At 44.0% G+C, this 18,545-nt stretch overlaps 1 protein-coding gene across 4 annotated transcripts in view; it reads left to right on the forward strand.

The window, feature by feature from the left end:
• Positions 1-170: 170 nt before the first annotated feature.
• The window catches only part of CABIN1 (calcineurin binding protein 1), a 150,181-nt gene continuing 131,806 nt past the window's right edge, over positions 171-18,545 (forward strand). For all 4 annotated transcript variants that reach the window (XM_032310064.1, XM_032310065.1, XM_032310066.1 and 1 more), the window contains exons 1-4: positions 171-248; positions 13,895-13,971; positions 14,909-15,001; positions 16,133-16,246. In XM_032310064.1, the coding sequence (XP_032165955.1) occupies positions 13,969-13,971; positions 14,909-15,001; positions 16,133-16,246 (210 nt within the window). In that variant the 5' untranslated portion in view covers positions 171-248; positions 13,895-13,968. The remainder of the gene's footprint in view (positions 249-13,894; positions 13,972-14,908; positions 15,002-16,132; positions 16,247-18,545) is intronic.

Raw genomic sequence — 18,545 nt, forward strand, 5'->3', positions numbered from 1 at the left:
GCGCTCCGAGCCCACAGTAGTTGGGGTGTTCAAATGCACTGATCGGGAAGGTTTACACTTGCGCGCCTATCTGCACGCAGCACTCGGGGTCCCCCGAGAGCTTACCCCGTGGGCCAGCTCCGCGTGCGTCCTCTCTGATTGGTTAGCGGACCCGGCACCGCAGCCAATGGGAGCGCGCCTTATTGTCAGGCGCGCTGCCGGCCGGCGCGGGGGTCGAGGCAGGCAGGCCGTTGCTGTGGAGACGCCTGGTGAGTTCCAGGGTGGCTGGTTTGGGGGCATCCCCCAGATGGGGGCTTGGCTCTGTTGAAGCAGGGGCCGGAGTTGGGGCTCGGGCCTAAGGGGCGGCGGCGCGGGGCCGAGGCCGGTGCGGACGCGAGGGAGGGGGGCGCCTCCGGTAGCCTGAGTGCCACATTTGGGGAAACCGAGGCTGGAGTGCGGGAGTGGCGAGGCCGGGGCTCTTGGCTTCCTCGCGGGCCTCCTCAACGGTCCTGCCGTCACCCTGGGGTGCCCAGGACGGGCTCCAGTCTCGGGAGTGGTTCTCGGTGACAGCCTCAGGAGCCACCGTTGATTCTGCGTCTGCCGGGAGCAGAGCCCAGGGCTAACCCTTTACTTCACGGATGTCCTTTCACTTCACCTTCACAGCAGCCCTGCTAGGTGAGTGTTGTTATTAGCGCCATTTATACGGGTGGAAACTGAGGCCCAGACGGGGTGAAGAGTCTTGTCTAGAGTCAGCCAGCTAATTAATGGGTCAGCCCAAGTCTAGGCTGAAAAAAACATTTTTTTAAAGATTTTATATTTAAATAATCTCTGCCCCCAATGTGGGGCTTGAACTTAAAACCCAGAGATGAAGAGTTGCATGCTGTGTCTACTGAGTCAGCCGAGTACCCCTAGACTAAAAATCTTGAGTGTACTGCCTCCCAGGAGGAGGAGGAGGACCCCAGGTAGATAGAGCCTACTGACACAAGTGATTTTGGAGCCACTTAACTCTTTGGGGCCTGGGTTACTGTGTGTCTATGGGTCATAACTGTGGAACTTAGGGTTTCATGCAGCTGAAGTTCCTTCTATGGGATCCATAACTATGGTTACAGCAAAAATCTCCTTTGGTCTCCTTTAGAGGTTGGCAAACTTATGTGTTAAGTGTAATACTACTTATAATATTAATCTAATTTTAATGTCATAGTGTGTTGTGAATATAATAAGCATATTTATAATAGTATTTTAGGATTAGGAAGCCTACTGTGTCTATTCAGTTCTGGCATTTCACAGTGGATACAGGCAGAGACAATAAGTAAGTGAGTGGCAGTGTTCCAATAAAAATTTTATTTATGGGCACTGAAATTTGAATCTTACATAATTTTTATATGATTTTCATGTGTCACAAGTTTTTTTGTTTTTTATCCATTTAAAAATGTTAAAACGAAGGTGCCTGTGTGGCTCAGTTGGTTAAGTGTCTGCCTTGGGCTCAGGTCATGATGCCAGGGTCCTGGGATCAAGCCCAAAGTCCGGCTCCCTGCTCAGAGGGGAGCCTACTTCTCCCTCTCCTCCCTGCTTGTGCGCGCGCTCTCTCTCTCTCTCTCAAATAAATAAATAAATAATTTAAAATATTAATATTAATTTATTTATAATATTTATTAATATTAAATATTAAATATTAATATTTAAAATATTTTAAAAATATTTTATTTATTTATTTGACAGAGAGATCACAAGTAGGCAGAGAAGCAGGCAGAGAGAGAGGAGGAAGCAGGCTCCCTGCTGAGCAGAGAACCCCGATGCGGGGCTCCATCCCAGGACCCTGAGATCATGACCTGAGCCGAATGCAGAGGCTTTAACCCACTGAGCCACCCAGGTGCCCCTAAATAAAATCTTTTAAAAAATGTCAAAACCATTCTTTACTCCTAGGCTATACAAAAACAGTAGGAATCTACCCCCAAATCTCATAGAATAGAGGAAACAGATTCAAAGAGGGGTCTTTTTTGCAAAGCTAACCACACAGCCAGGAAGTACCACAGCTCGGCCTAAAATCTAAACTTCCTTACTCCCAGACCAGAGCATGTCAGGAAACACCACTGCTTATTACTGACTGGGTCAAGGTGCTGAGGTACTCAAAGTGTGCTGTTCTTTATCATGTGTTCTTAAGGCCCTGGAAACCACGGTCTAAGGAGTTTGGAAATTTGTGATGTTAAACTCCTGAATGTGCTGTACTAGCATAGTGTGATTACTGGGCTGGGAGTCTGAGAAATGAATAGATACTTTCTTTCTTTATTCAATATCTGCCTTTTTTTTTTTCCCCTTTGGCTCCGTTTAGTGGGTTTCTGGGGTTTGTGGTGAATAATACAGACATGGTCCCCATCACTTTGCTTACAGATGATGAATACACAATGTCAATGCTCAAGTAGCTATTTCTTTTTAAACTGTTTATTTTAAACTGAGTTTAGATTTAGAGAAAAGTTGCAACAATAACATTGTTTCCTTACTTCTCTCACTTTGCTTCTAATGTTAACATCTTATAGAATCATCATACAACTATCAAGAACAGGACACTAATATTGATATAATGTTATTAACTCAATTGTAAACGTAGTTTGAAATTGACCAGTTTGCCACACAATGTTCTGGTTTTCACTCTTGGATTCTAACTTCCCATATTGCATTTAGTTATTGCTCCTTAGTCTCCTTAGCTCTTAATGATTACATAGTTTTGTCTTTCTTAGCCTCGATATTTTTCAAGAGTACTGATAAGTTATTTTATCTAATATCCCTCAACTTAGATTTGTCTAATGTTTTCTCTTAATTCATGTGAGGCTGTGCCTTTTTGGCCAGTATAACACAAACATTGTGTCATCTTCAGTGTATCATATCAAGGAGTTCAAGATGCTGATAGGTCTTAGTACTGGTGATATTGATCTTCATTGCTTGGTTTAGTTGGTGTCTGCTGGGTTTCTATACTATAAAGTTACTATCTTTCCCTTTGGTAAGTATCTTGGGGGAAATATTTGGAAGGATGGAAATTCTGGTTCTCACAAATTTATGCCCACTGACCATAGTTAGAATCCATCTGTGGATCCTTGGGGTGTTTGCCTGAAAGTAATTGCCTATTTCTCTCTTTCCTCCTACATTTGTTAATTCAAATTCAATTAAAGGAAGAGCTATCCTTCCTCTCATTTATTTATATTACTATGGGCCCCATAGATACTCATTTTATTCCATGGGTTAAAGTCTAATGTTACCATTATTTTGTTGTTCACTGTTCTGGCTTTGTTTGTTCAGGATCTCCTTCAGGTTAGCTTCTATGTACTCAACAAATCCTCATCATTTTTTGGAGCATTTACTTATTTTCTGGCACCTCAAAATGTGCCAGACTCATCTTGTGTTCTCTCTGCTCCAAATCTGGGATCCCAATTCTTGTTGCTTTAGCCTTACAGTATCCAATCAAGACACTACTCTCCATAGTTACTTAGGTCAGTTCTTTTCTTCCTCATACTCTTCAGTGTGGTTATGTAATTTGTAATACAGTTGGTTTATTGTTAAAGTTTATATTCCATTTGGGCTCCTCTAGATCTCGATTTTTTTGATTGGGATACTGACTGTGGTTGTAAGAGTAAGAACTGTAACAAAGATATACTGGAAGTGTCACTCCCTCCCCCATCCCTGCCACCTTGTTCCTGTTCTCCCCTACCTTTCACCCCTTTCCTGCTCATCCCCTGCAGCTAACTGATCACTTTGGTGTCTGGATTATCCTTTCTTTTGCACAAATGAGCAGGTGGTTGTGTATTTTCTTATATCCTCTTCTTTCGTGTGTGAAAAATAGCATGCTATAGATAATTGTATTTTCTTTTTTCACTTAAAAATATGTCTTGGGGCACCTGGGTGGCTCAGTGGGTTAAAGCCTCTGCCTTCAGCTCAGGTCATAATCCCAGGGCCCTGGGATTGAGCCCCGCATAGGGCTCTCTGCTCAGCAAGGAGCCTGCTTCCTCCTCTCTCTCTGCCTACTTATGATCTCTGTCAAATAAATAAATTAAAAAAAAAACTTTAAAAAATATGTCTTGAAAATCACCCTTATGTGTTCATAGAGATCTTATTCATTTTTTAAAAAGTTTTATTGAGATAAAATTTTTTAAAAAGATATTTATTTATTTGGCAAAGAGAGACACAGTGAGAGAGGGAATACAAGCAGGGGGAGTGGGAGAGGGAGAAGCAGGCTTCTCGCTGAGCAGGGAGCCCAATTCAGGGCTTGATCCCGGGACCCTGGGATTATGATTTGAGCCGAAGGTAGACGCTTAATGACTGAGCCACCCAGGTACCCCGAGATAAAAATTTATACATAATTTACCTATTCATTGAGATAAAATTTACATACAATTCAGTGGTTTTTCATATTCACAGAGTTGTACCTCACCACAATCAATTTTAGAACATTTTTATCACGCCAGAAGAAAACCCTGTACTGATTAGCTGTCACTTTTCATTGCTTCCTACTCTAGCCCTAGGCAGTTACTAATACTTTCTGTCTGTATAGCTTTGCCTGTTCTGGACATTTTATATGAATGGGATCATGGAATATGTGGTCTGTGACTGGCTTCTTTCACTTAGAATGATGTTTTCATGGTTCATCCTGTTGTCAGTAGTCTGTTGCATTTTATGGCTGAATGATATTTTGTTTTATGGATATACCACCTTTTATTTATCCAGTTATCAGTTGATGGACATTTGGATTGTTTCTACTTTTTGGTTACTATGCATAATGCTGCTATAAACATTTCTTCATTAATTTTTATAGCTGCGTATTACTTCATTGTGTGGATGTACCATAGTTTATTCATCCACTATACTATCGATAGCCATTTAAGTTTCCAGTCTCTTGGAATTACAAACAATGCTGGGCTGAATAACCCTGCGTGTATGTATTTCATATTGTTGGGGGTACCTCTTTAGGATTGATTCCTAGAAATAGAATTGCTGGGTTGAGAGGTAAGCGCATTTGTTATTTTGTTAGCTATTGTCAAATTCCTCTCCAGAGTGGTTGTGCAAGTTTGCATTCCCATCAAATGTATGAAAATAGTGCCTATTTCCTGACAACCTCCAACAGAGTGAGCTGTTAATTTTTGTGAATTTTAATTTTTGCGAGTGTGATAGTGCACTATCACAAATAGTGATATTTGTGATATATTTCACAAATATATATATATATTTGTGTGTGTGTATATATGTATATACACAAATATATATTTGTGTGTGTATATATATACACACAAATATTATCACAAATTTGTGTGTGTATATATGTATATATACATATATACATATACATATATACACATATGCATATGTGTGTGTATATATATGTGTACACATATATACATAAATATATACACACATATATACACATATATACATAATATATATACATATGTACACAAATATATATATACACACACAAATATATATATATATAGAAACATTGTCTCAGGGCTATTTTAATTTGCATTTCTCTAGTTATGAGTGAGTATGAATGTCTTTTCATAGGCTTGAGGGCCAGTTGCATGTATGTTTTTGTGACTTGTCTATTCATATAGTTTCCCCATTTTTCTTTTTTCTTTTTTTTTTTAAAGATTTATTTATTTATTTGAGAGAGAGAGTGTGAGAGAATGAGCATGAGAAGTGGGAGGGTCAGAGGGAGAAGCAGACTCCTTGCTGAGCAGGGAGCCTGATACAGGACTTGATCTTGGGACTCCAGGATCATGACCTGAGCTAAAGGCAGTTGCTTAACCAACCGAGCCACCCAGGCGTCCCAGTTTCCCCATTTTTCTATCAGGTTTTTTTTCCTTTGCTTGTGGTATAATACATTTAATGTGAAATGTAATTTTTTTTGAAATGTAATTTTTAACCTCTTTTTAAGTGTATAGTTCCGTGGCATTAAATACATCTACACTGCTGTGCAGCCATCACTACCATACATCTTCCAGAACTTTTATTTCCATCTTCCCACACTAAAACTCTGTACCTATTTTTTTTTTTAAAGATTTTATTTGTTTATTTGACACAGAGAGAGAAATCACAAGTAGGCAGAGCAGCAGGCAGAGAGAGAGGGAGAAGCAGGCTCCCCACCAAGCAGAGAGCCTGATGCGGGGCTCCATCCCAGGACCCTGAGATCATGACCTGAGCTGAAGGCAGAGGTTTAACCCACTGAGCCACCCAGGCACCCCTCATCATTGTTTTTTTTTTTTTAAAGATTTTATTTATTTATTTATTTGACAGACAGAGATCACAAGTAGGCAGAGAGGCAGGCAGAGACAGGGGGAGGGGAGCAGGCTCCCTGCTGAGCAGAGAGCCCGATGTGGGGCTGATCCCAGGACCCTGGGATCATGACCTGAATGGAAGGCAGAGGCTTTAACCCACTGAGCCACCCAGGTGCCCCTCATCATTGTTTTCTAAGTGTCAGAATATACATTCTGTATGTATTTATTATTATTTATTTATTTATTTTAAAAATTTTATTTATTTGATAGAGACATAGCGAGAAAGGGAACACAAGCAGGGAGAGTGGGAAAGGGAGAAGCAGGCTTCCTGTTTAGCAGGGAGCACAATGTGGGGCTCAGTCTCAGGACCCTGGGATCATGAGCTGAGCTGAAGGCCGGCGCTTAACGACTGTACCATCCAGGCGCCCTGTATTTATTTTTTTAGATTTATATCTAGGTATTTTATTATTATTTTTTTTTGGAACTATTTAATTTATTTGACAGATCACAAGTAGGCAGAGAGGCAGGCAGAGAGAGAGAGGAGGAGGAGGCAGGCTCCCTGACAAGCAGAGAGCCCAGTGTGAGGCTCAATCCCAGGAAGCTGGGATCATGACCTGAGCCAAAGGCAGAGGCTTTAACCACTGAGCCACCCAGGCGTCCCTGAAACTATTTTAAATGACTTTTTTTTTTTTTCAATTTTGATTTCCAGTTGTTGCTGGTATATAGAAATACAGGGTGTTGACCTTTACCCTGTGGTTTTGCTACACTCACCTGATACTTCTAGGACTTTATCTTGTAAATTGTCATTTGTGAATATGAGTGGTTTCATTTCTTCCTTTCTAATCTTTTTGCTGTTATTTCCTACTTTATTGGGGTGACTAGGACTTCTAGTGCACTGTTGAATAGGAGTGATGAAAGTGGACATCCTTGCCATGTTCGTTATCATAGGGGGGAAAACATTCAGTCTTTTACAGCTAATTATGATGTTAGCTATAGGGGCACCTGGGTAGCTCAAGTTGGTTAAGCATCTTGATTCTTGATTTTGGCTCAGGTCATGATCTCAGGGCTGTAAGATCGAGCCCTGCATTGAGCTCTGTACTCAGCATGGAGTCTGCTTGAGATTTCTTTCCCTCTCCCTCTGCCCCTCCACCTGTTCTCTCTCTCTAACCCCTACTATCTGTTTGCCTCTCTAAATAAATGAATGAATGAATAAATAAATAAATAAAATCTTTAAAAAATTATGATGTTGGCTGTAGCTTCTTTGGTAAAATGTTTTTTATCAGATTGAGGACATTTCCTTTTATTCCTGGTTTTCTTCTTTTTTTTTTTAGATTGATTTATTTAAGAGAGAGTGTGCACAAGTGGGAGGTGCAGAGGGAGAGGGAGAGATAATCTCAAGCTGACTCTGTGCTGAGCTTGGATCTCAATGCCAGGCTCAGTCGATCTCATGACCCTGAGATCACAACCTGAGCTAAAATCAAGAATCATGCTTAACTAACTGCATTACCCGGGTACCCCTAATCCTGGTTTTCTTTTTTTTTTTTTTTTTTTAAATTTTTTTTTTATTTATTTATTTGTCAGAGAGAGAGCAAGTGAGAGCGAGCACAGGCAGACAGAGTGGAAGGCAGAGTCAGAGGGAGAAGCAGGCTCCCTGCGGAGCAAGGAGCCCGATGCGGGACTCGATCCCAGGACGCTGGGATCATGACCTGAGCCGAAGGCAGCTGCTTAACCAACTGAGCCACCCAGGCGTCCCTAATCCTGGTTTTCTAAAAGTTTTCTTTCTTTTTTTTTTTTTTTAAGATTTTATATATTTACTTTGACAGAGAGAGAGACAGCAAGAGAGGGAACACAAGCAAGGGGAGTGGGAGAGGGAGAAGCAGGCTTCCTGCAGAGCAGGGAGCCCAATGTGGGGCTCTGGGGCTCAGTCCCAGGACCTTGGGATCATGACCTGAGCTGAAGGCAGATGCTTAACAACTGAGCCACCCAGGGGCCTCCTTTTTCATTTTTTTTTTTTTTAATCATTAATGGAGAACACAGTATGTGATGATCATGTGCAGTAGGGGGCACATCAGAGGGATGAGGGTCAGGGAAGCTCCTTGATGAAGTCGCATTTGAATTGAGATGGGAATGTTTCCCTTCACTCAGGAATGTCATATTTCACAGTGTCACCAAAGCCGTTAGTGAGCTGTTTTCTGCATGGCTTCTGCAGCTTAGCTTGTCATACAAGGGTTCTCCTGTGAATGACAGATGCTGGTCTTAGAGAAAGATTTGACTGAGAAATTAAATCTCCCACTAAAATATGCCGCCTAGATACCACTCATCTGCTTGTTAATCCCTTCCTTTTTGGAGCACCTGTTTTGTGCCAGACATGGAGGTGCAAAGGTAAATAAGACAGGACTGTTTTGGAGCTTACAGGCTGGTGGGAGAGACCCAGAGTAATTCCAGGGCAGAGGTGAGAGTATGTAGAAGAAATTTAGAAAGAACCTGCTCTTGCTGTATGAAGTCAGTGTAAGATTTTTGGGTTTGAAAAGCTGTTCTTTTGTTATATCTTAGGTAAAAATTCTCATATGTACTGATATTTAAAAATCCAAGGTTAGTTGCAAGCTAGTGATTGCTATGTACTATTTTGGCAAAAGTAAAGGGGATAATACAGTCCATGTTACAGAATTCCTATAGTCCTCTCAGGGTGTATTAAGAGTACAGTATTCTGGCTCATTCTTTATTTTGCTATTGGAAATTGAGGGAGCTGAGGAAGAGTGGTAATGATAAGATAGAATTGGGGGTCTGTGGTAGAGGGGATCATGGTCTCATGGAACTAATGTACAAGACGAATCGTTGGGAGGATCACTTTTTAGGTTCCTCTTCAAATGTTATGTGGACACTCACAAGTATGCCTCAGTTCCAGTATGTATCTGTGTCCAGCCCTACGACTGCCAGCCTTATGAGATAAGCATTATCAAACCCATTTTGCTGATTAGGCTGAGGCTTAAGAGTCCTGGCTGACCTGTCCAAAGTCACAATGCTAAAGAGGGACAAAAATATGACTAAGCCCAATACTCTTTTCAGAGGCTGTTTTGAGTTTGAGATAATACAGATGTGTCTTGTAAGTGTCTGAGATGGACTTTAGTGGTAGAGGAGTGGAAGGTACTATATTTTTAGATTACATTAAAGTTAGCACAGGAGCCTTTTTCAGTAGGGACAATTAGCTTGAACAATTTCTAAAGAATTAGGAAGCCTGAAAGTTCTATTTTCTCTTCAGCACCGTGGGCTCTGTGACAGTCTTCTGGCCCTGATCATGATGCCCAGGGAGCTTTTGTTTTGAGGAGTCCAGAGGCTTTCTCTATAGAGGTAGGTGGACAGAGGGGTGGGCAAGGACTTGGGCAGCAAGTGGGACCAGAAACCTCTCTCTCGACTTGGAGCTCACTGTTTTTCCCCTCCGACTTGGCTGGTCATTCTTCATTCAGTCTGTCCTGGGAGCAACTCCGAAATGGGACCTGCACTGGGTACTGCACGAGGGTCCTGCTCCTGGGTGACATAGAAGCCCCAGAGGAAGGCACTAGCCCATCTAGCACAATCCCAGTGGTTGTTGGGTGCCTTCCTGCAAAGTGCTGCTGAGGCAGGAACAGGTAGGCTCTCCTCCTTCAGGAGTAGGTTGCCCTTGGACATGATGGCTGTATTGATGTCCTTCCACCTGTGGATGTGGGGTCTGCTGCTGCCACACAGAAACCTGATCTCTCAGTCATCCCTGAGTGCTCCTCTTATTTTTCTCTCCATGAGGATTTCAGGTGGCATCTGGGAAGACTTGCTGTGACCTTGGGGCTAGCACTTGCCCTGTGGAGAGCCTGTTGGGAGGCCTCTGGTTAGGTATCAGCACTACCCTACAACTTCTCTCCTGCACTCTTTACCCCATGTATAATCATTTGTCCCTGATTTCAGTTCTTTTGGGTATATACCCAGAAGTGGAAATGCTGGGTTATAAGGTAACTTTATGTTTTTGTTTTAGGAACTGCTGAACTGTTTTCCATAGCAGAGCATGAGGGTTCCAGTTTCTCTACATCCTTGCCAGTGCTTGTTATTTTCTATGTGTGTATGTTTTTAATCTTTTTCTAAAGATTTATTTATTTATCTGAGAGAGAGTGGGGGTGGGAGGGGCAGAGGGGGAGGGAGAGAGAAACTCAAGCAGACTGCACTGGGTGAGGAGCCTGATGCAGGGCTCAAGCTCATGACCCTGAGATCAGACCCAAGCTGAAACCAAGAGTTGGATGTTCAACCAACTGTGCCACCTAGGCACCCCCTATATGTATGTTTTGTTTTTTCTTTTTTTGTAGACAAAGCTTTTTAAAAATTTTTAAAATTTAAATTCAATTAATTTTTTAAAAATATTTTTAAATTTATTTATTTATTTTTAAAGATTTTATTTATTTATTTGACAGAGAGAAATCACAAGTAGTCGGAGAGGCAGGCAGAGAGAGAGAGAGGGAAGCAGGCTCCCCGCTGAGTAGAGAGCCCGATGCGGGACTTGATCCCAGGACCCTGAGATCATGACCTAGCCGAAGGCAGCGGCTTAACCCACTGAGCCACCCAGGCGCCCCAAATTTATTTTTAAATATGAGAGAGAGAGTGAGCACAAGCAGGGAGGGAGGGAGGGGCAGAAGGAGAAGCAGACTCCCTACTGAGCAGGGAGCCCGATGCATGGTTTGATCCCAAGACCCTGAGATCATGACCTGAACTGAAGGCTACCACTTAACCGACTGAGCCACCCAGGCATCCCATAAATTCAATTAATTACCATATTGTGTATTATTAGTTTCAGAGGTACAACTCAGTGATTCATCAGTCTTATGTAAAACCCAGTCAGTGCTCGTTATATCACGGGCCCTTCTTAATATCCATCATCCAGTTACCCCATCCCCCACCTCCATCCGCTCCAGCAAAACTCAGTTTGTTTCCTATGATTAAGAATCTCTTATGGTTTGTCTCCCTCTCTGATTTTGTCTTGTTTTATTTTTCCCTCCCTTCTCTTATGATCCTCAGTTTTGTTTCTTAAATCCCACGTATGATTGAGGTCATATGATATTTGTCTTTCTCTTATTGACATTTTTCGCTTACCATTATGTACTCTCTAGTTCCATCATCATTGTAAATGTCAAGATTTCAGTTTTTTTGATGGCTGAGTAGTATTCCACTATATATATTTATACCACATCTTCTTTATCCAGGTTCATCTATTGATGTGTATATTTTTTAAATTTTAGTCTAGTTGCAGGGTTTTAATTGTATAGTTTCTACTTTTGTCTCTCTCTCTCTCTTTTTTTTCTGTATCGTATGGCAGTCACAGTGTCCATCATAGTATAGCTTATGGTAAAGCAGCAGTTTCCACACTGGGCCTCAATGTTCTTTTTTCCTAGCTGTAGAACCCAGGAGGTAAAATAGCTATTAGCCTAGAGGAGATTTGAGTCTTCCTTGTCTGTGAAAAGATTGTACTTCCTTTCTTGTGAGAACCCTTGGAGAACTCAGAGCCCATGGTGGAAACCATGCTAGAAATCATTGCTGTAGTGCTGTTGGCAACAGCAGTCAATTCATGTTATCCAGGTGGAGCATGCATTCAGTCTGTATGCCCAGGCTCACTTTCACTGCCTGCTGGGCCCTTTCAGGGCCTTCTGCCAGGTTTTTAGATGGGACTTTTTCTAATTCCTCCTCCTGCGAGATCTGGCTTGTTTGGGGGTGCCCCTCCCTGTCCCGGCCCGTCAGGCCGGAACACTTGGTGTTATCCAGAACCCCTCTGTTCCCTCCAGCCTTCCAGGTGCCGAGTCCTCTGAGTCTGCCCACTGGACTGTGTCCCGTCTGTCCAGTGTTCCATCCAGGTTCCTGGCATCTCTTTGTTTAATAACAGCATGTAATTCACATACCATATAGTTCACCTGTGTGGAGTGTATATATCAGGGATTTTCAGTATATTCACAGAGTTGTGGAACTATCACCATAACGAATTTTAGAACATTTTCATCACCCTGGAAAGAAACCCTGTATCTATTAGTAGTCACTCCCCATTTGTCCCTCTCCTGTAGCCCACCATCTACATTCTGTTTCTATAGATTTGCCTATTCTGGACACTACATATAAATGGAATCCGACAATACATGGCCTTTTGTGACTGGCTTCTTTCATTTAGCATTAAGGTTCATCCATGTTGTAGCACGTGTTAGTACTTTAGTCAGTTTTATGACTGAAGAATAATACATTGTATCAACATACCACATTTTATTTATCCATTCATCAGTTGATAGACATTTGGGTTGTTTCCACCTTGAAGCTATTATGAATAATGCTGCTGTGAACATTCTTTTTTTTTTTTTTTTTTAAGATTTTATTTATTTATTTGACAGACAGATCACAAGTAGGCAGAGAGGCAGGCAGAGAGAAGGGAGGAAGCAGGCTCCCTGCTAAGCAGAGAGCCTGATGCGGGGTCAATCCCAGGACTCTGGGATCATGACCCGAGCTGAAGGCAGAGGCTTTAACCCACTGAGCCACCCAGGCACCCCTGCTGTGAACATTCTTGAACCAGGTTTGGTGTGGACATATGTTTTCATTTCTTTTGGGTAGATACCTAGGAGTGGAATTTCTGGGTCATAGGGTGACTCTGTGTTTAACATTTTGAGCAACTACCAGACTGGTTTCCACAGCAGCTGCACACTTTGCCTTCCTATCAGTAATGTATGGAGTTCTAATTTCTCCATATCTTCACCAATCCTGTCCTTTTTGCAGACTTCAAACTGGTCTGCCTACCCCTAATATTTTTTCCTGTATTTCTAAAATTTTGCTTTCCTGAAAACTCGTGGTGGCTGCCGTTGTCTACAGGATGACTTTCCCACTTCTCTGGCCCAGCACTCTTCCATCCCCCATGCCCATCTCTGCTCTAAGGCCTAGCCACGGGCTGTGTTGGCATCTGCGTGTGTCCACACTTCCCCATCACACCACAACCCCCTGCCTCTCCGTTTCATCACACACTACCTCAGTGCTGTTTCCCAGGGCTTACCACTAGAGCTGCCTCACTCACTGACCTGGATCCCTTCAAGTGGATTGTTTTCCACCTGTAGATGTTGCCTGGGTTTCTCTTCATTTCATTCAATTATTATTATTTTTAAAAAAGATTATTTTTTTATTTATTTGACAGAGACACAGTGAGAAAGGAAAAACAAGCAGGGGGAGTAGGAGAGGGAAAAGCAGGCTTCCCACTGAGAAGGGAGCCTGATGTGGGGCTTGATCCTAGGACCTCGGATCATGACCCGAGTTGACGGCAGACGCTTAAGGACTGAGCCACCCAGGCACCCTTGATTTCATTTAATTATTGAAAAAAAAAATAACTGTTTATAGGGCTCTTTCCTCTGCTGAACAGTGAGCCCTGGGAGCAGGAGTTGGTCTCATTCTTCTGTGACCCCAGTGCCTGGTATCTTGCCTAGCTAGGGCAGAAGCTCTGGCCACAGAACCTGGGTGACAGATCACACAGCCATCCTGAGGCAGTTGCTCACTGGCCTGTGTGCTTAGAGCTGGGTAAGCTCCTGGATTTGGGGACTGCTTTGTGATGGGCCCCTGGAACTGTGGTGTGCCTGACTTTTCTTGGGCCCTCTCTCAGTCTCTCCTGTTTTCCTGTCTAGGAGATTGTGGACCAGCACAGCCCCTGCCAGTGATGGGAAGTGGTGCTCAGTGGCAGTGCTGAAGCTCTCTGAGTATGGTAAGGACTGGTGCTTGCCTGTTTCGCTGGTGTCAGTGTTGTTTTGTCACTTCACTCCTGGGGGTGAGGGCCATTATCTTGGGGGAACACTCAGTATGGGGCAGCCTTCCTCCTGGGAGAGCTGTTGGTGCAGTTGAGGGTAAGCATGTTTAGTTAATATGTTCTGCTGGGCCTTGCTGCAGTTGTGAGAAAGGTACAAAGTTCACATGTTTTGTTAGTGTCTGCTGTTCTTTTTTTTTTTTTTTTTTAAATTTAACTAATTTATTTATTTGACAGAGAGATCACAGGTAGACAGAGAGGCAGGCAGAGAGAGAGGAGGAAGCAGGCTCCCTGATGAGCAGAGAGCCCAATGCGGGGCTCCATCCCAGGACCCCAGGATTATGACCCGAGCCGAAGGCAGAGGCTTTAACCCACTGGGCCACCCAAGCACCCCAGTGTCTGTTGTTCTGATGTCTAGGTCATCTGTTGTATCTAGCATTGCTGGGGCGTTCCTTTTGCAGTGGATAGCACCCAGGACATGCTCCCCAAGTAGCTTGTTAAGTAGCTTGTTACATATTCTGGTCTTTGTTTTTCTCCTCGATCATTTATTGTTCATTACATTCTGAGAAGGCCATAGCTGCTTGAGTTATAAGATCATGTGCTTAAGCAGAGTTGTACTCATTGTAGTTTTTTTTTTTTTAAAGATTTTATTTATTTGTCAGAGAGAGAGAGAGAGGCAGACATTCAGAGAGAGCACAGCTGGGGGGAAGGCCAGGCAGATGGAGAAGCAGGCTCTTCCCAATGTGGGACTCAATCCCAGGACCCTGGGATCATGAACTGAGCCGAAGGCAGGCACTTAACCGACTGAGCCACCCAGGCAACCCTCACTGTAGGTTGTTAAAGAGACAAGTGACATCTCAAAAGCAACTTTTTTCTTGCCTCAAATCCCTGTTTTTAGATTCGAATTGCAGCCTTAAATGCCAGCTCTACAGTTGAGGATGATCATGAAGGAAGCTTTAAAAGTCACAAAACACAGACCAAGGAGGCCCAGGTATGTAATCCGTGGTCTTCCTCTGTAGGTAGACCCTGCTTTTCATTTCTGTAGAGTGTACCTCATTTTAAATGCCTTCGCAAGACTTAATGGGATTTTAGCTCTCCATCTCATGTTATACTTGCTTTACTTGGGGGTGGTCACACTGAAGAGAAATTCTGTATTCTGTGAGCAGTGTTTGGGCCAATTCAGCCCTTGCTCCCACTTGTCCAGTGGGGACTAACTTTCTGTGCAGCCCATTCTTTGTGCTCACTTCAGGACTTGGCACGCCCAAGGATGGCAGCATGTTAACGGTAGGCAGTGCCTTGAGGTTTCCCCGTGCATTGCCCTCATGGGCCAGTGTGAAGAGGCGCTTGAGGGCAGATGTCTTGAGGGGGTCTCACTGAAGGTCTGTGAGGGGCCAGGTTCAACGTCAGCTCTCTAGATTCTTGGTTATTCGTCTCTTCCATGAGGCCTGGCATCATCTCCACTTCAGCCTGGTTCTTTCCTTCCCTCCACCCATCTCTCTACCTGTGTCCTGCCATAGTACAGTAGTGGCTTGCTTCTTTTTCCCATTTTTGTTTTACCTGGAATGAACATGTGGCTTCCCTTTCACAGGAGACACACAGGCAATCTTGAGCCCTCTCAAAAGCCAATAGTCAGCTATCCCTGGTCCTCAAGGGATGTCCCTAGGGCCCAGCCTGCCTAGTGCCCCTTCTGTCCCGGAGGAGGTTGTTACCCTCTGTGGACAATGATCAGGCTAGGGCAGAGTGGCAAGTGGAAAGCAATGGAAGCCACCCATATTCTCTGGGAATCTCTGGGTTATTCTGGCTGGTGTGGTTACTCTCCCAGCTTCACCCAGAGAAGGCCCGCTGGTTTCATAACCTTGCCATTGTTCTGATCCTGTGTCCTTGGGCCAGTGTGTGTTTTGCTTTTGCTTAGACTCACCTGAACCTGTGTTGCTCATGCTCCTTGGGGGACTCATGAGGGGTTCGTCTTCCAGTGATGAGCTCCTGGCATGTTGGAGTGTTAGGACTGTTTCCACTACAGAGGGAACAGCTGTCAGTTTATGTGGCCTCGACTGTAGCCCCCTTACACCCACTTTTGGTTTAAGAAAGACAAACCTTTGTAATCTCCTGTCTTGGTTCACAGGAAGCAGAGGCTTTTGCCTTGTATCACAAGGCCCTGGATCTCCAGAAACATGACCGGTTTGAAGAGTCAGCCAAGGCCTACCATGAGCTCCTGGAGGCACGCCTGCTACGAGAGGTGAGGCACCACAGGCCAGGCGGTGAGCTTGCCCTCTGCCCTCCCCTTCTTCACTGGGCGACCTTGGACATGTTACTTCTTCTCTCTGCCCCTCAGCTTCCCCACCTGTAGAGTGTCAGCCTGGATGGGTTGCTGTGAGGGTGGAGTGAATCCAGTGAAGCATGCAGAGTGATTGTTCTTAGTAAGAGCCCTGTGTTGGCTACTTTGTTACATTCTCTTTGCAACTACTCTGTTGAGAAGGTGGGGTCCACTGTCCCCATTTTATAGTTGTGGAAATGGAGGCTTAGTGAGGTGTTCATAACTCAGAGCCACCCAACTAGTGAAGCATTAGAACCAGGATTAGAACCCATGGTTTTCTGATACTTAATGATCCTGTGGGCAATACGGTTTGGCAAATGCTGTTTAGGTGATAGCCTGTGAGCTCAGGAAGCCTGAGTAGGCGCTCCATGGGCTTTTGAAAGACATAGTCAGAGAAAAGGGTTGGGAGAGCGCCACAGAGCCATGTTAGGGTACAGGGTATGGTGGAGAGGCAGGACCTCTTGATCCAGTGTGGGGGCCATGCTAGTGGCAAGTGAGCCAGATCTGAGTTGGCTGGGTCATGGAGATGATTCCTGGAGGTTTGAGAATGAGTGTCAACTTAAAATTGATTTAGGAAGAATTATATTTCATTAGGAGGAAAGGCTTTTGTTTTCAAGTACCCAAACACTAAACACCGAGACGTGCAATGAGGAAGCAGACAGACTCCATCCATGGGCTTTTTTTGGAATGCGGTCCTTCAGTTGAGCAGTCTCCTACCCCTCTAGGAAGGCAGACACTTAAGTCTGCCTTGTGTCCCTACCTCTGGATGATTTTTTACCACAGATGAGGCAAAATGCTGAGTTCTCATTGTCGGTTATAGGAGTTCATCCCTTCCCTCAGGGTGGATGTCAGGATTCTCTGGTGTTGGTTGTAGTGTCTTGGAATTAGGGCTGTGGGAATTGTGACCTACCCCTCCCCCATTAGTAGGAAGTGAGTGAGGGCCCAGAGATGGGAACGACTTTATTCTACCTTACTGAGGTCCAGCCACGGCCAGGGCTCGTGTGTGCTTCAGGAGGGAGTCTTCCTTCTGACCATGACGGAGCAGACCTCAGAGGTGAGTGGGTGAGCAGAGCAAAGTCAGAAGGGTGCTGTTGGCCTCGTAGTCGTAGGTGTGTCCACTTCCCTCTCTGTCATTTCAGCCCTGAAGCACTGCTGTAGCACACTCCCCGTTGGCTTATAAATGTAAAATGCGATCATCGTAAACAGTTGAAAAGTACAGAAAATGTACAGAAAAGTTTCTTTTCGCATTCATCCACATTGGTATACTTAAGATTAAACTAAATTACATAGTTACAGTCTCCCAAACACTTGGCATAAACAGGCCCTAGAACACAGCTGACACCTAAGAAGTGGCCAGCTTCGCTGGGGAGGCTGGCTGGGATGAGCCCTTCGTCTCCTGTGGGCATCAACGTGTCAGTCATGGAGGGTGGAGGACGGTGTGGAATCCAGCTGGTTAGGTGGAGGTTAGTTATGAGGGCTTCTGCTGCTGTGTATGGAGGTATACTGGCTGGTCTCCGAGGTAGGCTCACATGACCTCTGTTGAAGGATTCACACCAGATTTTGAACAGTTCTGTACCCGGAATGGCGAGGGTACCTGGTGTCCAGGTGAGCCTGTTGTTGGGGATCTTTCTGCAGTACAAGCCAGACGACAGGAGAAATAAGGAATGAGGTTGATTTGAGCTTTTTAGTCTTCTTGTTGGGATTCCATAAGAGTGCTAGGGTAGATTTCTTGGATTAGTCAAGGGGCTATTCCTGAAGGCATGTCTTCAGGTCTTACCTGTTCTGATCATGAAGAAGAATGTCATGTGAATGTGACCTGTCCAAGGACAAGGCTGAGATATGGACCTGCCCCTGGAAAGAAGTTCTTTGTGCCGCCTAGTTTTTCTGTTAGAAAATGTTTTACTTTGTCCTGTGATTAGAGCAGTGGTTTTCCTCATCAGTGGTGTCTTAGAAGTTGTAGGGTTTTCTAAGAGTTTTCATAAAAACTGTAGTGAAATAACTTTTTATATAAAGCACATTTATAATCTTTATGCTCTTTTGGCTTGCACTTTTGATATTCGGGGTAGGATTAATGTCCTCGCAGTACAGAGATCCTCAGGGCGCTAAAGTTTTAGGTAAAGTCGCTGTCCACAGTTACATGATGAGTTACAGAGTTGGGAGCCCAGCCTCCTGATTCCTAATCCGGTGCTCTTCTTGCTGCGGGATGTATAGAGATGCGTAA

Source organism: Mustela erminea, chromosome 13 (genome assembly GCF_009829155.1).
Source record: "Mustela erminea isolate mMusErm1 chromosome 13, mMusErm1.Pri, whole genome shotgun sequence".
Classification (NCBI taxonomy): Eukaryota; Metazoa; Chordata; class Mammalia; order Carnivora; family Mustelidae; genus Mustela; species Mustela erminea.